The sequence below is a fragment of the Drosophila nasuta genome, chromosome 2L (genome assembly GCF_023558535.2).
Source record: "Drosophila nasuta strain 15112-1781.00 chromosome 2L, ASM2355853v1, whole genome shotgun sequence".
Lineage (NCBI taxonomy): Eukaryota > Metazoa > Arthropoda > Insecta > Diptera > Drosophilidae > Drosophila > Drosophila nasuta.
In genome coordinates, this window is record NC_083455.1 from 24,418,015 (window position 1) to 24,442,031 (window position 24,017).

The following is a 24,017-nucleotide window of genomic DNA, read 5'->3' on the forward strand; positions in this document are numbered from 1 at the left end:
TGAGTGGGAACAATTTTTGGTGGTGAACCTAGCTATTAAAGTGAGGTGAGAAGTGAGAACAGTTGCCTGCAAAACTGATTTAATGCGTTGCATACTTTTGGGGTGAATAGTTAAATCGAAAATAGTTATTTCAAATATTCAATATTTCAACTCAACAAGTATTTATATGTGAAATCTTTACATAATTCATGCTGCTTTTAATCTCAATTTCCTATTAAAATGTTGCATGTGCTGAGGGATTTTGTTGGCATGTGTGTGCTGAATAAGTTTTGCCTCTAGGCACATGACGAAAAAGGTCAAGTTGCTGCCACAAATACACAAGCACACACACATACATATAACCTTTCCGGTCATATGCAAATGCGATAATGCGCCATATTCCCTCACGGGCTTCAGCCTCCGAGTTGTCGGGCTTTAAAATGCCAAACAACGGCGACGCGTCCAAAATTGGACCAATTCTGGTTTTTTGTTGTTGTCCCTGTCACTCTTATTGTTGTTGTTGCTGTATATGCAAATAGCCAAATGGCAAAATGGTTTGTTGGCCCATCACATTTTTTTTCTTCTTTTTTTTGGGAACTTGTCCTTGTCCAGACGTACGTTCAGTTTCAATGTCCTTCTGGCCCTTGACATTTTCGGACAGCCTTCCCCCTCTGCTCTCCTCCCCTCCCCACACCGCATGTCGCCTACGACAACGTCGCCATTCGTCAGCGTTTTAATCGCGTCTGTGCATTTGCTTGGAAAAGTCTAAAATTGAACGCAAGTGATGGCAATTTGTACGCTTCGCCAGCGCCTCCCCAACGAAAAGGGGCGAGAAGTGCGGGTAGGGGGGAAGGGAGGGGTTTGAGAATACCCTCCGGGGGCTTGTGCCGAAATTAATATGCGTCGCCTCTCGACCAGAGAGGGGGAGGAGGGGACACAGAAGAGAGGACACCGAGGAATGGGTGGAAAACTTTTTGCCAAGGGATTTTCCCGTTAGCTCTTTTCGCAGCTTTCGCTTTTCCAGGCGGCAGCGTCGGCTCGTGATTAATGTGGCAAATGCGCACTTATAAATTATTTATTACTATTGTTCGCATTGTTCTGTGGGGCGTGCACGAATCGGTAAGACATTTAAGCCAATATTTTTTTGAAGTGAACCCAGAAAAGTACAAAACAGAAACAGAAAGAAGAAGAGATACTCGACAAAAGCTGCTGGCAAGTGATGTTTGATGTTTTAATAAACGTGGCGTATACTTAATATGCAAGACACGTAAACTAGATTTGCATAGGAAACGCAGCGAAAACTGTGTCAACGATAAATTTCGATAACTTCGATAACACAACAAGATGCCATCACTAACTGAGTTATAACAGCTAATTGTTATGGCAGCAGTGAGAGTGTTGTTGAGAGAGAGAGAGCGCGCGACAGTGAGAGTGTTGTTATTGTTCCCCAATGAAAACTGCGCCAGCGATAAACTTCGATAGTTTCGATAACACTAAAAGCTATCATCACTTAGTTATAGCTGCAAATCGTTGCACATTTAGTGTGTATAATCAATCAATATCAATGAAAGTAATTTCAATGAACACTGTATAATCGATAAATTTCGATAACTTCGATAACATTTAGTCAGCTCTTTCATAAACCAATATCAAGAGATTCGAGTTGAGTCCGTTTCCCTCATTGAAAACTGTATCAACAATAAACTTAGATAAATTTCGATAACCTCGATAACACGAGCTGTCATCACTAAGTGAGTTCTTTCAGCTAATTATTGTAGCTAAAAATGGTCGAACATTTAGTCAGCTCATTCATAATTAAATATCGAGAGAAACCCGTTGTTCCTCAATGGAAATTCTCTGAGCAATAAGCATCGATAACTCCGATAACACTTGTTGTCAACACTAACAGTGTTCTTTTAGCTAATTTTCGCCCATTTAGTCATCTCATTCATAATGCAACATCGAGAGAGAACGAGTCGCGTCCCTCAATGAAAACATTAAGCCAATTAGGCGACAAAAGCGAACAAATTGTCCTTTTTTCTCCCATCACCAAATGGACAATCGGCAATCGGCAATCGGCAATTTCAATCTCTATTTCTATTTTCGTTGACTGACAGTCGAAAGGACAAAAAACGAAAAGAAAGTTTAGCTTAATTCTTTATTGGCAAAGTTTTTGTATTATTCTCAATGTCTATCTCTTTCCTCTTCCCTCTACTTTTTCTCTTTCTGGCTGGCGCAATTGAAATTTATTTCGCATGCAGTTTTTTAAATCGAACAAAAATAAGTGCCTTCCGCCAATATTGTAACGATGGCCGATTGAATGCGCCTCTGAATACAATTGTGTGAATGTGAATACGAATGGAGAATTGGGACTGAGACTGAGAATGGGAGTGGGAGGGGGAAAAGAGACTGAGGCTGGACAGCTGTATTGCTGGGGAAAAGCAATTGAAAACTTCATCATGGTTACAACAATATTTTCACAGCGAAATTGGCACAAAAATGTTGTCCACGAACTTTTGCGCTAGCGTTAGAAAAACTGTCCTCCCCCTTAGCAACAACAACCTGTGCACAAAAGAGTGAAAAAGATGTTGAATGATAGAAAGTACCCATCAAGTGCCACGCCCACAAATGTCACGAACGAACGAACGAAATGAAAAAAGTAAACCGAAAAAACCGAATTGATAACATTTTCATTCAGTTTAGCTGCTGCTTTCTTTTCACTTTGTTTCGCTTCGCTTTTTTTATGGCTGCTCCGCTTGGGCCAATTTGTAATCTAAACAAGATGGCGGTTGCCACAATCTTCCCCCTCTCCACTGCTAAATAACCAAATCCTGGGCGATAAATCGACAGGCGAAAAGCAAAAAAATGTCGATTTAATATTAACGCCATAAAACGCAATCAAAGTGAAATCAAAACAAAAGAGAGAGCCTGCGACTTCAGCTTCAGGTTGCACAGGACGCCGGATGTGGCAGCTTGTTGATGATAAACTCTTATGACCCACATTGAACCGAACGAGCAGAAACAGCAGATGAAAAACAACAACGAGAGCAACAACAACGAGAGCAACTGCCTCAATGGACGTGGCACACATGTCGGTTGCATCCGCCGGAAGTTTGCCGCAACACTTGCCCCCACACACACACACACGCACAGATACATACACACACACACCCACTCCCACACTCGCTGCTGTAAACATATGACCACAAACACTTTGAAGTTAGTTATAAACGTTTATCGATATTATGGCACAAGAGGCGCCAGCTTGTATTTGGCCCTGGCGCAAAACTTTTCGCTGGCAGCCCCTTCCCCTCTTGTACTTCCCTCCTCCCCCCACCACACTCTAAGCTAAACTTGTGTGCAGACAATGAAATGCAAACAAATCACGTTGGCGAAACTTCAACAAGCCGCGAAGAGCGTCGATTTATGGGCGCCAAGTGGAAATATTATCACAACCAAAAGCAGCGTCAGCTGCAGCTAACGCTAGAGATAGCAATGGAGAGGGGGGGGAGAGAGATGGGGAGGGGAAGCACTGAGTGGCAAGAAGCCAAGCACACACACAGTAGAGTTAACAATGTTTGCCGTCAGTTGGCAGTTGCCAAAATTGCATGTTTACTGCTTGATTTTGCCAGCTTCAAAAACTTGCATAATTCTGCATCAAATTTTGCAGAGGAGAAAAAGAGAGAGCGAGAAATACATAGAGATATATCCATATATTTAAAGAGAGAGAGAAAACACTCATATAGTTGCAGTTATTTAGTGATATTTTTAAGCAATAAATACTAAAAAAAAAACTGCCAAGCCAAAAGTGCATGAAACTAAGCTAAAATAAGTTGCTAATATATCGGGAAATTCTCTGGCGAAAAATGTCGCATGCAACACTTTTCACCATGAAAAAAAGTAAGTAAGAAAACTACAGTCAATAAAAAGTAAAATAGTGTGGAATTAATTTAAAAACATACCAAATTAACATACTGCTAAAATACTAAGAATATATCAAAGGCTATATTTGACTTATTGGTATTTATTTTCAAATATACCAAATTGATATACCTCAAATATACTAAAAATATACCGAAGGGCGTGGTAATACATTAAAAATATACCATAGAGTAAAAAATATACCATACTGCCAGCCAAAGTAATTCATATCCGTTGTAAGTGCGGTATTATTTTTAAAATATACCGAACAATATACCACAAAATACTAAAAATATACCAAATGCTATATCTCATACATATATGTATGTAGTACTATATTCAAAATATACCAAAGCGAGCAAAATATACCAAAATTATTGTTAGCCATCTACCTTTTTTTCTTCCAATTCTTCTTCTATATCTTGCCTTCTTCTCACACCTCTTTCCCCTCTATATCTTCCCCTTCTTCACCTGAATTTATACCTGCCCAATTTGCCCTCAATTTCATTTGTTGACTTATGCAAACAATTGAAAATTTAGTGGCAAGGAAAAAAATGTCGCGGTTTGTTTGGCTGTCATCTTCGCAAACAAATAATGCAAATGCCACGCCCACTTCTCACGCAGTCTTCCCCACACAAAATGTTATTGCTGGCAAATACTGTCATAAATTTCAATAAAACGCTAAATAAACACAGCAAAATCAACGTCAACAGCGACGCCCCGAACAGTATGCAAAACGAATTCAAAAGCCACAACGCTTTCCCTTCCTCGATTTCCCCTCTCGATCTAGAATCTACTTCGAGTTTAAAGCGTTGCCAAGCAGCTCCTCAAACAAATATTCAAAATTGTTACAATAGAAAAAACACAAAGAATAGAGTAGAATTGAGTGTGCTCGACATGCAGATACGCTGCTTAAAGAGAAAAGTGGGAACTGAAGTGAAGTCAAGTAAACTTTTTAAGAAGGTATTTCCAAAAGCAGCAAAGATGAAGCTTAGTCTTAGAATTTAAGTACAGGGTGTTTAAAGTAATTAAGAAAATTATAATTGAGAGATATATAACATAAAATACATTAGTATTTAATGTGCTTTACAGTAGAGTAAAAGAAAGCTGTTTAAACTGATAACTCTGCAAAAGATGTGACAGAAATAGTCTCAATGTTAGATAAAAAAAAGTATTTCATAATAAGTATAAATTGTTCGAATAATCTTCAAATGAATGAACGAACTTTGGAGGTCAAAATGAGCACACCAAAAAAATCTATTTTCAGTTATCAAAGTTCTTGATTTCAAAGCTGTTTTTCTAAGTTAGCTTTACAATTGAATTCACAAGGTAATACAAACTAAAATCCTTATATTTTGAGCTCTAGCTTTCGCATTTCTAGATATATTTTTGCAATATGAAAAGTGGGTATAAAAATAAATAAAGTTTGTTCTAATAGCTCTTCATTATCACTATATGTATTTAAAGCTAACTTTTTCTGCTTTACGATAAATTGTATAAATTCGTTTCTAAGTTAACTTTTGAATTTCAAATCAGATTCAACATACCCTTCGTTGCTTTACTGCACTTACAGGGTATGCAGTCAGTGTGAAGTGAATATAAAATATGATTTTATTGTGGCATATATTTTGCATTCAACACATTATTCAGCGCGTTGCTGTCAAACAATAGCACTACAAAATCTATGGCACCCCTCAGCGTAAACAAAGGAAGAAGGAGCAAGGACAACAGCTAACTAGAGTGGAGGGAGAAGCGAAGGGTGCAACTTCCTCCATTCCCCTCTCAAAATAGGTTGACGCATGACAATTTATATATGCGATTGCAAATCGAATGCAGCAAACAAATACTCGCATTCACATTCAAAATATTCCACATATTCAGCACTTTTGCGGTTGCTAATTGCATTTTTGCATAGTCAGACTATATATAAACAATAGGTAAAGGGAGAAGGAGAAAATTATCACTCACCCGCCAGCACTGAGGTGGAATTGTGTCGTGGATCGTAGGGACACACAGCCTGTCCATTCTTGGTGGCCTCCAGCGTGTAGTTGCTGTCGTTGATCACATACGTGTTGCACATCGGCCGAAACGAGTTCGTGCCACACACAAACAGACGACCTGGCGACGGCACCACCATGATCCGAATGTAGTTCTGACAGGCCTCCTGCAAAGGTACAAGAAAATTAAAGAAAAGGCATTAGTATTGGTAGAGAAAAGAGGAGTGAGAGCTAGCCAGGTAATTTAAAGAGATATCTTAATATTATCTTAGTATTAAATATTGTAAAACTTAAATTAGTTACAACTATTATATTCCGAGGAGAATCAATACTTTAAATTGTGTTTTCTTCCTGCTAATTGTTACACTTGTAATGAAAATACTCAAATACTTGTAGTTAACAAAGAATTTTTTATAAACTGTATTTCAACTAAACAACAAGGAAGAAAACCACAGTCTGGTATGCTCGATTGTGGGGATACCCGCTACTCATTTTCAACAGAAGCAATAACAGTGCGACGTTGTTCCCAAAATATACAAAACAAATGCTAAAATATACCAAGTTATACCAAACAAATAATCAAATAAACCAAATATATTTACCAAACAAATAATAAAATGTGCTAGATCAATATACCAAACAGATACTAGAATATAATCAATCAACATACCAATGAAATACTAAAATATATCAACTTAATATACCAAACAAATACTGAAATATACCAAATCCATATTCGGTATATTTTGTTGTGTGTGGTATATGAATTTGTGTATTTGAGTATATGGATACTCAACATATTCTGAAATATACCAGATCAATATACCGAAAAATACTAAAATATATGCCAAACGAAAACTTAAATATACCAACTATATATACCAAACAAATACTAAAATGTGCTAAATCAATATACCAAACAGATACTAAAATATACCGAATATATATACCAACCAAATACTGAAAATACAGTACTAAAATATGCCAAATCAATATACCAAACAGATACTAAAATATACCGAATATATATACCAACCAAATACTGAAAATACAGTACTAAAATATGCCAAATCAATATACCGAACAAATACTGAAATATACCAACACTATATACCACAAACAATAAATTATACCGAATCCATATACTCAACATATTCTGAAATATACCAGATCAACATTCCAAAAAATACTGAAATATACCAAACAGATATACCAAACAAATACTAAAATATACCCAAACCATTCTTGCCATTCTCTTACTTTTACCCTATGGGCAGCGCATTGAATTAATACCTAAAATATTTAACTATGTTGTATTAAATTTTATGAAAATAAAATTGAAATATATATTTCAAATATATATCCAATCACAATCACAATAACTTCGAATAGAAAGCAGACTCTTTTGTCTTTTAATATTACATCTTTAAAATGTAAGAAATCAATAAAATAGTTTCCAGCTGCTCATATTGTTATATTAATATAAATTGAATTTCCTTCATTCTTTTTCTTACACCAAATCTCATGTTCAGAGATGAGAAATCAAAGTTTTTATCACTTTGAGAGCTAATAAAAATGTGTAAAACTGTTTTGTTGCACAATATTAATAATTTGTGTTGTGGTTGAGTAAAACGGCGATCTAATTTCGCAAGGAAATGGGAAATGCTACTGCAAATGAGAAGAAAGTGAGAGAGAGAGAGAAAAGAGGGAGAGAGAGATGGGGGAGAGAGAGAGCTAGCATATGCATGTGTTCATCAAAAACGTGCACTTCCACTTCCGTTTGCCATTTGCCATTTGCCATTTGGCCTAAATATTGCAACTGCTGCTGTAGTTTGGCCTGCTAACGAGGCCGGAAAGCATCCGCCAGAACTAGCTGGCAACAATCTCAGCATGTGTGTGTGTGTGTTTAGCATAAATGTTTTGCAAATTGAAATATTTAATGCGTAACAAATACACTTAAAAAGCAGGAAACAGCAGAGAAGAGAGTGGAGAAAGGAGAAAGGAGAAAAGAGGCAGGCAACTAACCAACTTGCAACTCAATAAATATTAAAAGGCAATGCTCCCAGTTGCAGTTCACCTTTTGCACTTTGCCATAAAATACGCATACGCAGCGTGCGTCTCTCGTTGGCAAAACTTTTGCCAGCTGAAAGTGCACCTCTCTTTTCCTCCTCTCTCTCTCTATCTATCTCTTGCTCTCTTCGCACACAACGGAAGTGCAGTGCACTGTGTCATGACAAATGATTTGAAATATTCCCCGGCACAGAAGCATTTTCCATTTAACTTCTCTCTCTCTCTCTCTCTGTCTGAGTTCCTGCTGCTCTTTCTGTCTGTGCTAAAATATTTAAATATTTCGTTTGTTTGCCTACTAATTTTGCACAATTTACCCTAGGCACAACACAGAAATAGAAATAGAAAACTGAATACAATTCATGCGCATATTTAGTGACGTTCGGTTTCAGTTCTTGGCATTTATTTGTTGTTGCACAAAGCCCCAACTCCCATCCCCAACTCCCATCCCCAACTCCCATCCCAACCCCAAACTCTATGCCACATTCCCTTTTCACTATGTACCACATTAGTTTTCCCTTAGTTTTTGTAGCTACAATTCGCAAATTTAACACAAGTCTTTAACTTGAATTGAAAGCACAAAAAGTGAGAAAAGAAATGTGCAAAGCATAGTTTAATAATTAAAGAAATTGCAAATAAGTTTTATGAATGGCTCAACGTTAATATTTTGCTATTTTTTTCTATTGAATTGTTAATTGAATAAAACATTAAAATTTCACATAACATAACTTAATTGATTTTAAATTTCAGTTATTCATTCATTTAAAAAATAAACCAAAAATATTTGATGTTTTTGTTAAAGTAATTCTTGATTGAATAATATATTAATGTTGCACATAATTAGTTCACTTTTTGATGTGAAACTAAGAGTAAATAAATAATGTTTTTAGTAAGCATATTAATTGCAAATAACTAGCTCAGTTTTTTAATAAAAATAGAATCAGATTAGCGCAACTAAATATATTTTACTTTACTTCCCCTTAAAGTAATGTAATTGAAAAGTTTATTGATACAAAAACGTGGTTGAATTTTAAAATCAGAGCAAATAAATATTGTTTGAGAAATTCATTAAGTTTTGTTATTTAATGGTTTTATATATTATTCAATAAAGAATTATTAAAAAAAACTTGTATAAATCTTAATCATTTGCCTTACATTACAAAATCAAAACAAAGCTACTCATGGTCAATATTAACTAATTATTTAATGTGGAAACATTTTAAGTAAAAGACATATTTTCAAATCAAAAATAGAGCTATTCAAATTAAATCTTAACAAATTGTTTAATGTAGAATCATTTTCCGAATAAGCCTCTATTTATACCCAATCAAAAACTAAGCTAGTTATGCGCAATTTTAACATTTTAATCAATTAAGAATTATTTTATGAATGACCTACGAACAACCATATAAATTTGCTCTATTTCTTTAAAGCAATGTAGAATCATTTTAAGAAAAAACCCCAATCAAAAACAAAGCTATTTATGTGCAATAATAATCAGCTATTAAGTTACAAGTGGCAAACAGCAAATTGCAACCTAATAAAAACAAATCTTGTGCAACATTTGTAATTTGTAATTTCAAATTTCTCTCGCTTTTTTGGTTGGTGCAGAAAATTGTATTAAAATTGTTAGCTAGAAATAATATATTTATGCAGTTAGTTGGAAAGTAGTTTCACTTTTTGTCTCTTTCTCTTCTAAGCTTTTGCATTTTATTTGGTAATTTCGAAATTTACTCTCAAATGATTTCATAATTTCAGCTCTGGGCTGCTGCCTTTGGGAACTGAGCTGAGTTGAGTCAGAGTCAGACAGACAACACATTCCATTTCATTTTGTTTATTGTTTTAAATATTTAAACTGTTTGCGTTGCTGCTTTGTCGAGTTCTCGTTGTTCTCGTTGTTGTTGTCGTTGCTTAGTTTGCGGTTTTGCTGTTGCCAGGCTGTTAGTTATAGAGTTGTTGTCATTGTTGTCCTAGTTGTTGTTGCTGTTGCTGCCTTGGCTTGTGCAGCGTTTGCGCATAAATTTAAATAAATTAACAAAACACATTTTACAACAATTACACAGGCATGCGGCAATTTGGAATGGGGTCGATTGTCTCTGTCTCTGTGTCTGTGTGTGGAAAGCAAACTAGGAACTCGGGACTGAGGACTGGGGAATGTCACTTGTGCTTTTGTTTGTTGTACTTTTCATTATTGCTGCTGTTGTAATTAACACAGAAGCAGCAGCGGAGAGGACCAAGAGAGGGGAAGAGGAGAAGGAGGCGCTTTTAGCATTCCTGCGAGAGGAGATTGCAATTAAGTGTACAATTTATTAATTTGCTCTCTTTTGGTAGCTGCTGCTGCTGCTGTTTATTGTTTTAGCAGCTCTCTTTTGTTTTTTGCTTTACCTCATAATTCATTTTACTGTTAGTTGCACCATTTTTTTAATGCATTGTTCTATGCAAATTTATGCGCATTTTATTTAATTTCATATACTGCAATAAACTGCAATTTATGTACATTTTATTACATATAAATACTGTTGAGTATTTGAATAAATTGTAATGAAAAAAGATAGAACATTGAGCTTTGAAATAATATCTAAAGAGTGCGGTATTCATTTTAAAATATACCAAATTAATATACCATAAAATACTGAAAATATACCAAAGTCAATAATTGGTATATTTTGAATGTAGTATTATATTATTATACAAATTATTCTAAATATCTAAAGAGTGCGGTATTAATTTGAAAATATACCAAATCAATATATTGTAAAAATACTGAAAATATACCAAATGCAATGATTGGTATATTGATATAATACTAGATTCAAAATATACAAGATTGTCAAACAATGCAATTGCACTAAAGAGTCTGGTATTTATTTGAAAATATACCAAATTAATATACCGTAAAATACTGAAAATATACCAAAACAATAATTGGTATATTGATATAATACTACATTCAAAATATACCATAGAGAGCAGAATATATACCAGATTGTCAACTAAAGCAATTAATTGCCATTCAAAAATAGTTTTTATATATTTTCTACAAATTTTATAATTAAATACAAATACCAAACAATATTTGAATTAAACTACTTTATTAACATTTAAAATGTTTTATAAATATTTAGTATATATAAATACTGCCCTGCAGGCAACTATTTTATTCAAAATCAAATTTGAAAGCAGCAAAGAGAAAAGAAAAGCTTTCAACATGACATAATCTCAGTTGTAGCAAGCAAATAAAGTAAATTTGGCATTAATCACGTCGACAATGGAAATTTGTTTGTCAGCTTAAAGTGTACCAAGAAATGAGAAGTAAGAGGTAAGGGAGAAGGGGCAAGAGGTAAGAGGCAAGGGCTAGAGGCAAATGGAAAATGTGGCAAGCAGATATGGCAAGAAGGTGGACAAATGTTGTCCAATTTGGCAGGCAAACGTTTTGGAAAATGATCGGAAAATGTTTCGAGTGTGCTGTCAGAGAGCAAAAGGACAGGACAGAACAGGACGAAACAGGACACATCAATTTGAAGGCATACGCCTACGGTTAGCCGGCTTGAAATGCGACTTATGTAACTTTTGACAGCAGTCTCTGCTCTGTCTTTCTCTTTGCAGGTGGGCAACAAATTTTGTTAATGATACGCAAACAGAGAGACAAGTTGGAACAGAACTTTGGGGCCCTTCTTTTTTGGCAAATGAGTTGCGCAAAATTGGAAAGCATTTGCATTTAATAATTTGACGGGCAACATGAAGAATGAATGACAGGCAAGTTTTTCATTCGTTTTGCAAACTCAAACTTGTGTAAAGTCTCTAGCAAATGAGCAAAAGCCAAGCACATTTTGTGGCTCATTTATTGAACCAAAATAATTAGAATGCCTTGCAGTCAATTCAGTGGTTGACCAAATGTTGAATTGTTCTTCCTTTATGGCTTCATCATTAAGCTGGCCAGAAATACAATTTCTCATTCGAGGCATTGTTCATTTCATTTGCGAGTGCGGAAGTGCTTTTAATTTATGCACAGGTGACCGGCCAACAACACTTTCGACTCGCATTCAGATCGACATCCTAGTCGGAGAATCGACCACAAAAGTGCTTCGACTTCCATTCATCCATCCATTCATCCATCCATTCATCCATCTAACCAACCATTCAACTATCTGTACTACAGTTAAAGGGGGGGTCAAATCACTCATTTCGTTTTGACATTCTGCTCTGGTATTTGGAATTTCATTAATTCTGCTAAAGCCGTTTTCCCGTTTTCCCGTTTCCCCTTCTCCTTTCTTTGCTTGTGCGTAATCTGTTGACCTCGGCAACGATTCCATTTTTCCTATCCACACACACTTTGTTTATTTACTTTTTTTTCTCCTTTTTCGTTTCTTTTGGCCGTAGGCTTGACCAAAAATTTCGCCTGCCATTCAAAATTAATCGTCTGTTTGTCTTTCATTTGTGCATCGGGGGAAAAATGCTTGGCCAAAACACAAAACAACAACAACATCGAGAATATTGTTTGGCCTAAAAGGTATTTTATTTTTACTCTTCTCGCCCACCGCCGATTGACATTTCGAATGATTGATTTTAGTTTCCTGCGGGATTGCAATGCCCCACAAGTAAATATACTGACTGGCTGGCTAGAAAACTAGTTCAACTATATTAATTGAGCTCTTAATATGCAAAGAATGCTGAGTAAATAAAATACTAGAAAAGAGGCGGTAAATAAAGACAAGCATGAAAGCTACAGCTGAGTGTGCTAGCCTGTGAAATACTCGCTACACATTTTCAATAAAACCTTATTCTATAAAATATACCAAAATAATATACCGAAAAAATGCTACAAAAATGAGTGGGGTCGACTGTAAGATACCCATTTTCAATAAAACATGTTCTGCAAATAATAAATAAAATATACCAAAAATACTAATATACTAAAATACCGGAAAATACCAAAATATACTGCATTATATATCGATAGTATATTGATATTCCATCTTATAATCAGATAGTCGGCAAAAACAACTAAGAATAATAATATACAAAAAATACTCAAATATACCGCAGGATATATTGGTATATCGATATATTTCTGTCTTCTATACCGTAGAAGAGAAAATATATCAGATTGTCAGCCAAACCAATTAAGGAATTATAAATTCCCTAGTTGTCATTACACAAATATACCGAAAATATACTGCAAAAATACTAAACTATATGGAAATTTATTTATGGTATATCAATATAGTTTTATCATCAAAATATACCAGATTTTCAGCCAAAGCAACTAAAGAATCATAAATATAAAACTCTTTTTCCTTTTGGGGGTATAAAAATGTGGCATACGCAACGTATACGCAATAAACGAATGAATGAAGCACATTAAGTATACGCCACATACACTTTAAAGTTGCCCACACGAAAATGTAGTGATTATATAATATTTTACCAACCAGCAGCAGATAATTGTCATCAGTTTTTTTTGTCGCATTTCGATTTTTGTCGAAACACAATTAAAATTCTACGCAAATATTTTGCAGCATGCAAAGTTTGCGTGCAAATATTTTGCTGGTGGTTCAGCGTGTCGCTTGGCTTAAATAATTTGATCAAATATTTTAACTTGGTTTCATTAATTAATTCGCACCATGTGCACACATACACACCCACCGACACACATACAGAATTCACACAGTAGATTGTTCTGGATAAATGGCTGACCGCATTTAATGTTCATTTTATTTGACCATTTCAGGATTTTTGGTTGTGGAGGTGGAAGTTGCCTCGGTTTGACTCGAAGCTCTCTTCTCTCCTCTCCCCTCATCGATTGCTCATTTCGAGGAGTGGAGTGGCGGCTGGGGGCGTGGCCCGAGGCTGCTGTGGATTGAGAGAGTGTCAAGCGGTTGCTTTTTACCGCTGTTTACGCAAGTTTAATAAAACATTGCGGCAAATAATAAATCAATTAAAAATTTAAAACAAGGTTTCAGTGGCGACACCGACAACGACAATGCAAATATGTGTGTGTGTGTGTGTGAGTGCTCAGTGGTGCAGCTATAATCACACTTACATACATATATTCGATTCTGAGAGTGGAAAATCCATAACCGTAACCGTGATACGGCCAATGTATAAAGCGCTTTGATAGCACAACTTTGCAGCATCCGGCGCTCATTTTTTTCTTCTTTTTTGTGTAAAATGACTGCCATTATGGGTTTAAAATAAACAAGGAAAGTCTACTTGATATTATAAACTATGCCATACCCTAAAGAAAGCCTTCGTAACTGAACAAAGTAGGTAAATAAAGACTTAGCTTTAAGACATCCTATTGTTAAAAAAGCAAAGAAGCTGATTTAAAGTTAACTTTTTCTTTAATAAAATTATATGGTATTTAAAAAGCTTTACACTTTAAACATATAAGTAACTATCTCTAGTAGTTAGAAACCCACTAAGATTTAAGTAAAAGTTCATTATAAAAATGTTTCAGATTTACATTTAACTAAGAACTTACTGAGATTTGTCTTTAAGTTCGAAAAATATAACAGAATAATATAGAAATTTGTTATTAGTAAAGTATATTTATATATTGCATAGTTACTTGATTTAATCATTAATTTCTGATGAATACTTGAAGAGATTCAGAGATTTTGTAGTAATTTTTTCTAATGTAAAAGGAAATAACAACAAATGTTGAGCAAAATCTTTAGCAATTTTAGATCCGATAAGATATATTTCTGAGTTCGTTTTTAATAAAGATATTACATTATTTTCTACCAAATATGTACATAGATATCCCTAGTTTTTATATTTTTAAACCGCTTATTTAAGCTATCGTCATTCTTTTATATGAACTCATTAAGTGTTTTTTCTTTAACAAAATGTTTTACTATTAATTTTTTAAAGTGACCAAAAACTTTACAAACTTATCTATTATATCGTTATCTTGTCAGTTCAGCATCTCCTTTGTGCTCCAACAAAGTTTACAGGGTATTGAAAGGAAAACAACACGAGAGTTCGTTCATTTTGAAGGCGCGTTATTAAATGAACAGTTTCTTCTTCTTCTTGCTATGTGGATATTTCTTTTTTTTCCACGCTCAACAAATTTTACAACCATGAATTTTTGTTGTTTTTGCTGTAGCAACACCGGTCAAACAATTGGGCCTTAAAATATTCAGCGTAAATGAGAAAAGTTTTTTTTTCGGGGCGTTTTGTTTGTTTGCATGTTTTCGTGTTACGGTCGAAATTATTTGCAGTGTTGCGTAACGCGACGCATTTAAATGAAATGAAATGAAATGATGGCGGCCAACAGATTGTTTAATAAATTGCCAGAGAGAGAGTCTTAAATTAGACTTGCAACTTGCAACGCAGTCTGTAATTTGGAAAAACATTCAACTAAGCTGCAGTTGCAGGCATAAATCAAAGTTTTTTGGCGGTCAGTGTTGGATAACGCATCGCGTGAGTTGTTGTTATAGTATTTATGGAGGAATCGTAATTGCATAGTGTGTGTGTGTGTTTGTGTTTGTGGAATGCTTTTAGGCAGTCGCCCAAAAATCGCTTTGCGATTAGCTTCGTATCTCTATTAGAGGCCTAGTTGCAGCTGAAATTAGCCAAATGCCAGCTAATTAAAATTGTAAATTTTGAACTTTTCATTAGAGGCAAGCAGAAAGGCAAATGCCAAATGACCAGCGTGCACGTCATGCCCCACACAAGAAGGTGGCAAGGTGGCAAGGTTGCAAGGTGGCACCCTCTCACTCTCTAAGGCTAATTCTTTCCTTTTAGGTTGCTATAAATAACAAGGCAAAGAAGGGGGGAGAAAGGAACCAAGTCAAGTGAAGCAAATTGAGTTCAACAAATTACACCTGCTACGAAAAGTGTTTGCAGCAAATGTTGCAGCGAGAGTGTACGTTGTTGTGTTGTGTGTGTGGCAACAACAAGTGTTGCTTAATTACGTCAGCGGCAGCCAGAAGTGCACTTGAGCATGCAACGCGAGAAGAAGAAGCAGAAGAAGAGGCGGGGCACAAGAAATGCCAGCATGTCCTTCATTTCTCCTTGCCATTTTGCTTAGTTGACCGGAAACGGAAGGCGCAAGCCAACAACAACAACAACAACAACAATAGAAAGTAGCTGCTGCCAAATTAAACCCGAAATCGTTTGGTATTTCCATTAACCAAGATAGTCAACAAAACAGAAAAGAAAAACAAGAAAAAGAAAAACTCTTCTAAGCAACTTCTTTTTGTGTCGCTTTTAGCACTTTTCCTAATGGGTCAAAAAACTGGGCTAACAATGCAAACAATAAATTTATTTCGATTTCTCACAAAAAGAACTTGCATAAATCAATTTCCCACAGAGAGAGAAAGAGAAGAAGTAGAGAAATGCAACGGAAAACATTTTATTGCTTTGTTTTTCTTTTAGTTCGCTTTCTTGGCTCACAACGGAAGCATTTTGCCCCCAAAACAACTTTCAACAAGAAAAACAAAAGCAACAACAACAACCACAACAACAAAAAAGAGAAGAGACACGCAAAATACAAATTGCATTGGAAATTGAAATGAAAATTGAAATTACCATAAAGCCAAATGCCGAAGCTGAAAACTTTATCGATATTTGCAAATATTATACAACACTTTTTTATTGCAGCTGCCAAATTGAATGATGAGCTCTGATTTATAGCCACGTTTTAGTTTTGGAAAATGTTAAATCGCAATCGATTTCTGCTCTATTTAAATCTGATTGATGGAAAAAATAATTGGTATTCGGTTAAGTGCAATTGATTTTTGATACATTTGACCAAATGCTAAAAATTCAACTTTTAAAATAATCTATGAAATCAATCATTTAAATATAAAATCTTTGTTAAATTTATCCATGATTTTGGCATTTTATGGATTGTTTTCATACTTTATTAAAAGAGGAAATATAGATAACTTGTATCTTAAACCTTTAACCAAGTTTATTGGTGTGTCTCTGGTATTAAAAATACCACAAAGAAAATATCTTTACACCATTATGCATAATCTTTAGAAAATATACATTGAGAAATTAAGTGAAATCTGATTAGTATTTGAAAATAAACCAGAAAACTAACATAAGTTCTACGAAATATTTGAATTGCGAATTTCACTTTACTAAACCAATTACTATTTTCTTTTTTAATACCAAAAATACCAAATCGCGAATTTCTTTCTTTATGTCATTACTTTTTCTAGTATACCAAATATACCAAATCCCACATTTCACTATACAAATCAATAGAAATACTATTTCCATCTTTTTTTAATGCCAAAAATACCAAATCAATTTACTAAAAAATCAATCGAAATACTATTTCCACTTAATTTTAATACCAAATATACCAAATCGCGAATTTCACTTTAATGAGTACACTTTTAATACCAAATATACCAACAAATCAATAGAAATACTATTTCCATATCTTTTTTAATACGAAAAATACCAAATCCCGAATTTCACTTTACTAAACAAATCAATTGAAATAGTATTTCCAATTAATTTTAATACTAAATATACTAAATCGCGTATTTCACTCTAATGATTATATTTTTAATACGAAATATACCAAATCGCAGTTTCACTTTTCTGAACAAATCAATTGCATTTCTTTTTTATTACCAAATATACCAAATACCGAACTTCACTTTACTAAACAATTTAATAGAATTATCACATCGTTATATATTTTAATACCAAATATACCAAATCGCGAATTCCACTACACTAAATCTATTGAAATACTAATCATTTACCTTCTTTTAATATCAAATATACCAAATCGATAGAAATTCTATTTTCATATATATTAAACTCATCTATACAGTTTTATGACTTTCTGAACCATTCATTACTAAATAGATTTAACAAATCTATTTAATTATATTCTGTTTATAGATATGCTTTGAATTCACTCACCTCATCTTTGCCCTTGACGAGACACATTTTGGTATCATCCTCCGGCGACGTCCATATCAGACGTTGCTGTTCCGCTAGATCGTGTATGCTTAAATTAAATACGGTATTTCTGAAACATAGAGAGAGAAAGAGAGAGATAGGTATATAAGTAATAGATATAGCTATTTATACAGCATTATTGTGAAATTAATTTTAGCAAAAATGCACGTAAAACGTTTTGAGTGGTTGAGCGAACGCTTGGTTCAGCTTGCGGTTTTGTTAATTAAAATATTAATTAAAATTCATTTGACCTTTGAGCCACAATCAAACACGCCTCATGCTGGGTCAGCTTGTGCTTCTTGTGCTAGAAACTCAACCTGAACCCTGTGAACCAGTAATGCGAAAATGTATGCAAAAAATTCCAAAATTCTCGTTAATACAATTTTGCCCCACACACAGACACACACACAGGCAAACGAGCTTAACGAGTGTACGTGTGTGTGTGTGTGTGTTTGTGAGTTTTAAACCAAAATATTGTGGCACAAGGGGCGGCAAGGCGAGACATATGAGGTAAACAGAAATTTCATAAAATCAACTCATTGATTATTGAAACCACAACTACGTGAGTGTGTGTATGTGTATGTATGTGTGTATGTGTGGACAGGAGAGACTGTGTGCATGTGTGAGTGCACTTTGGTCGAATATTTTATGGCTGCCGTGTCATGCGGCAAAATGAGACTGAGAGGCAATCGAAGTCAGGCCACCTACGAACTGGGTAACAGAGAAAAAGAGAGGGGAGAGAAGAGTAGGAGGAGAGGCAACGACAGCAACCTTATCGAAACTTCCGGCGCTTTTTGGGTTGAATGCAGCAAAGAGTGCGGAAAATTTAAAATAAATATGTAGTTAACTTTGCATAGAAGCAAAGGCAAATTGGCAGAGAGGGAGAGTGGGGCCAAATGATGCGGTTAAATGTGAATCTCTCCCTCTCTCTCTCTCTATTTTTTGCTTCTATCGGTAACAAAGTTCCGTTATGCCAAGCAGTTGTGATAATATTAAGAGACCCTTTTCGCTCTTCAAGTTTCAATTTGAAAACAGCAAAGCGAAGTACAGCAAAAGATAGGGAAAAAAGGGAATGAATCATAGCGTGTGTGCTAGAGCGAGATGAAGTGAAAGTAATTAGAGTGGCTTGCTCGCCGCATTTAAAAGTCTCTCAAGCAGCTTCTGATTGCACTTTGCACTCTTTCTGTCTCTCTTTCTCCATCGTGCTTACCTTTGGCAATTTAGTGCTGTGCACATGTTTATTGAAGCGCCCTCTATGTGTGACAAGCAGAGAAACAATGTTTAAGAGCTTTGTTGGCGCTCTGCCATTGCAATGTTATCCACTGACGTTCCCAAAATGTGACACTCCATGTGTGTGTGTGTGTGTATGCGTGTTTGCGTGAATATGTGGTGGCGTGACCAATGCAAACAGCGTGTGGAGAAAAAAATTGCACATTGTCCACTTTGTTAGGTAGTCGAATAAATGCATGTGATTGCAATGCGCCCAATGTACCAACCCGGCCGCAGGGGAAAAAGCACACACTGCACATCACAGCACAGCACAGCACAACATAGCACAACACAAACTCTCTTTCTCGCACTCACTCTTTTCACTTGCCATTGTTTGGCAATTATGCAGCGCGTTTTAATTATGACAACAGCGAAACAAGAACAACAACTACGATGCAAACGACAGCAACCACTGGCGACAGCAAAAGCCAGCTTCAAACGATGCGAGCTCGAATGCAACCCTGTGGTTTTACAGTTAAGTTTGTTCGCTGCAGTTTACACTTTTGTTGTTGTCAGCTGCGTATAAATATAAAATGTGCTGAGCGAAATTAGCATACAAGTGGAGTGGTAACGAAAGCACGCTGCAGGTGGCGCTTTAACGTTGAGTGCCAAAAAAGCATTAAACGAAAAAAAAAAGTGGAAGCGAAAGGGAAGCAACGACAAACACACACATAGTAGAGCTTAAAATGGTTTTACTGCTTTTCAACTTAAAGAGAATACTTGTAGATAACAACATGAGTCAACCACTCTTTTGAATTTGTAATAAGATTTTTATATAGCAGCGACATTGTTTGACAAGTTTAATCAATAGAATATAAATGATAAGATCAAGCTAATAGATAGTTGTTGACAGACTTTTAATTGTTAAGACTAAAATAAATATTAAGCTACAATTTTAAGAGATTATTGCTGCGGTTTCATTATGGAAATTACTTGCAGCAGACTTTCCCAGTTCTCCGTCCAACCAGGCACAACTCTCTTTGCATTTGTATACCATTTATCTACGTTAGGATATTCACTAATCTTAAAATCCATAGCTTCGAAAGTGGACACAGTAGCCAGCAATGATATATCAGCAATAGTTAGAAGGTCACCAGCGGCATAAAGCTGATTCTCCAAGAAAGTGTTGAGAAAACCAAAGGCCGCTTCCACTTTCTTGTATTGCTCGGGATCAGCGGGCTGCTTAAATCGGAATTGAGGCACGTAATAGTCGGTGAAGGATTTCATCAAGACACTACAATCGAAATGCAATCGCTGATTGACCAACGCCTGCTGATGAAGATCTTTGGGGTACAGCGAATCATCTTTGCCGTACTTTTGCACCAGATAAACGAGAATTGCACGCGATTCCCATAGAACAAAACCATTGTCCACCAAAGTGGGAATGGTGTGTTGTGGATTGATCGCTAAGAACTCTGGTTTAAGAGTGTCACCAGCTGTGAGACTTATGCGCTTTAAGTTAAACTCAATGCCCAGAGCTTTGGCTGCCATAAGAACAGCTCGGCAAGGCGGCGAAGCAGGTGCGTAGTGCAAATTCATAATGTTTCACTTGCAAGTTAAGAGCGTCGACTAAGTTTAAGAGATAACCCTAGCGTCTTTTTATAGCAGCGGTTTGTCAGGCATTTTTGCTGGTCATCATTAGTTGCAACTCTCTTCGCATATTGTGAAATTCATACTCTTAAACTGTGTGAAGACAAAACTACGCTAGAGCGATAAAAGCTGTTAACTTATCGCCAGAATTAAACATCACAACCAAGTTCATAATAAATAGTGAATGTAGTAATACTAATAATTCTACTCTACTAATTTTTGTAACATAACTAAATACATATATGCTATTATCGACATTACTCTTTAAAACGGACCAGCAGAACAAACACAACTAGAAGTGCACATTGTGCCCCAGTTGGGAAGACTGCTTAACGCACACAAACATACTAATGCAATGATATTTACGCACTTGCGAGAAGAGCACAGCTAAACAGCAGCCCAAGGGCAGAGCAGTGCAGCGATAAAGATAAATGCAGGCAGGCAAAGAGAGTGTGTGGAATAAACCCTACAGCGAATGAACGGGTGAACGAGCGCCATAGAGGTGAATAAGAGTGAGAGGGAGGTGTGGAGTGCATGGTACATACATATATAGAACGCATTTGGCGTAAAAACCGCGCTCATAAATATTTTACACACGGCAGGCAGCGGTGCATTGTAGTGGCTGTAGTTGTTGTTGTTGCTGTGCCTGCAAGCAGTGCAACGAGGCAACGATTATGTAGGATTTTCACTGCTTTGCACATGTTGTGTTGTTGTTGTTGATGATGCTGTTAGTGATGCGCATTTAGCTGCATTGCAGTTGTTCAACTTTTGTAACTTAAACGCAATTCACGTATACGTAAAGAAGTTTACGTTAGTGACTACACACGTAAGCCAACTAAAGCAGAGTTGTCGATAGCTGCAATAGCATTAGAGTTTATAGACTGCATTTAATTGAATTTCATCCACTCTTTTCCATATTTTATTTGGCGAAGCAATTAATCCGTTTAGCTGGCGAGTGTTATGCAAATGCTCTTTATGCATTCGAATAAAATGTGCAAAATATCGGACGATTTATTCATGGTCCACAGAAAACCACGAATCATCGACAGACCGCAGAAATATTTGCAACATCAAATGCCTCGTTGCATTTCGATGGTCGAAGTGCTCACAGTATTTGCCTGATTTGCCTAGTTATCGCACACACACACACTTGCAAACACATACGAACACTTTTTGCAATCATGTGAATTCAAGTATATATGGATCTATTATGGGGAAATGGGCGCAATTCACATTTTTAAATATTTAAATTGGAATGTTTGCGCCAAGTGGCATTTCAAAAGCCAACTTTAACAATTTTTATAAAAATGAAGAAATGAAGAATATAAATATATATTTTATTCCGACACATTTTGTGACCCATTCACATGATTTTGCCATAATTTTGAAATAATGTGAAGCAAGTCATCGTTTTCATTACTTTGTTTTCGCGTTTCGAAACATTTCTTGGACCCTTTTCATGTTTGAAATGTTTGCAAAGAGCAGCAAAACAAAAGCCACATGCACATAAATAACGGCATTGTGGTTGACGGGCTTTCAAAGACGTTAAAACTGCACGAAGGAGAGAGGAAGAGTGAGCAAGCGAAGTAAAGGCAATGAAAGATGCCATAAAATAGATTGAGGCAACCTTGCGGCATCCCAAAAACAAATAAAATACGCCGCCATTTTGTGGTTTGACCCACAAAAAAAAAAAAATAAAAGTATCAAGTAGACAAAACACAGCATCGAACAACAAAGAGAGTGAAAAGTGAAGAGAGGAGATAGAAGAGAGAAGCAACAGTCATAGCGAAACATGCAAATTGCTCTTACGACGCGTTGACGTCGCAAATCTAGTCACAGCCTCCCTCAAGGCGAATGAAGCGAAATCGAAAGAAGAAGAAGGAGAAGAATAAGAAGAAGCACCCTCGAATATAGAATGACCTTGGAAATGTATCCAACGCGTTTTGCTCATCATTATCCCAACACAGAGTTATCTGCCTCTGCTCCTGCTTTTGCTTCGCGTGTGGCCAATAAAATGCGAAATTTATTATGCACTGCCATATTTATTACACTCTGCGTCTGTGTCTGTGCATGGCATCCAAATACGATGAATATAAATTATGCATTTTTTCTTCGCCCTCCAAATCTGATTAATTTTCATATTTTTTCATTTTTTTTGCTCTGCTGTTGCTTTCGCTTTTGCTTCTGCCATTGTCACATTTTGAGGAGCGCAAAAAAAAATGGCACATTATATGTGTGTGTGTGTGTGTGTTTTTCTTTCTTGAGAGAGAAATTTAAGCATCATTAGCGCCATTTGAATAATGTTGATAATTTATTTGTTATGCCACTTATAGATTATTTATTAGCCACAGGCCAATAAAAAAAATAAGCACTGCATTATGTACTATATAAAATACATTTTTTAACAGCATGCTCAGCAATTTGTTTGTAACCTAAACTTAACAAATAATTGCATATTTGAGTTACTGAAAAAATGGCATTTCAATTACGATTTTCTTTGACATATTTTACTGTAATTCGAGTGTAAACTTCATTGAGTAAATGCCGTGTCAAAGTCAGCAAAGAAAATCTCAGTAATATTGATGTAAGTTTAACACGCACATGCATATTCGCTTTACGCTCTCTCGGTTATTCTAACAACTCTCTCTCTCTCTCTCTCTCTATTTCATGATGTTAGTTTTGCTCTCTTTGTTACTCTCTCATCTCTGTACTTCCTAAAACAAAATTTGAGCGAAGCGTTCAATGTTGATTATAGGTGGGAAACTATCGATAATGGCTGTCGATATTCGACGATAGTCAATTTTGAGCCATCGATAGTGTCATCAATTAACACTGATAATATCGCTCGACATATAAATTTTGACGTAGTACTGCTTATATTACAAGTTTTTTGTAGTTTGAACTTTTGAAATACCTTCAGTACTCGCATATTTGGAATAGAATCCTCAATAGCACCATCGATTGTGCTTGGGCCACTATCGAAAGTGTCTGCTTCTATCGATTGTGGGTCGATAGTATCGTCTATATTATTCTCCTTCTCTAGTCTTGATCGATAAGCAAAATAAAACGGACGTTCGAGTTACGAAAAGACATTTCAAACACTTTTATTCAATCCTGTGCCTCCCACAATATGTTTGAAATTTCTGCTTCTGCTTTTATTTCATTAACAATTCACATTGTTCTTTAAAATATTTCCCGCATTTTGAGCTTACTTTTCTTTTGGCTAATTATAAAAGCCACACAGATTAGCTACGC

At 35.7% G+C, this 24,017-nt stretch overlaps 2 protein-coding genes across 2 annotated transcripts in view; both read right to left on the bottom strand.

The window, feature by feature from the left end:
* The window catches only part of LOC132798465 (semaphorin-1A), a 215,056-nt gene that overhangs the window by 40,867 nt on the left and 150,172 nt on the right, over nt 1-24,017 (bottom strand). Inside the window, 2 exon segments of the mRNA XM_060810331.1 lie at nt 5,869-6,064; nt 17,865-17,973. Coding sequence (XP_060666314.1) covers nt 5,869-6,064; nt 17,865-17,973 — 305 coding nt within the window.
* Nucleotides 20,043-20,718, bottom strand: LOC132798469 (glutathione S-transferase 1-1-like). Its single transcript, XM_060810335.1, has one exon. It carries the CDS (start codon nt 20,709-20,711, stop codon nt 20,076-20,078), a length of 636 nt encoding a protein of 211 aa, XP_060666318.1. The 5' UTR covers nt 20,712-20,718; the 3' UTR covers nt 20,043-20,075.

Excerpts from the sequence above, each read along its gene's own strand:
- LOC132798469 (XM_060810335.1), bottom strand. The coding sequence starts at position 20,711 with ATGAATTTGCACTACGCACCTGCTTCGCCGCCTTGCCGAGCTGTTCTT.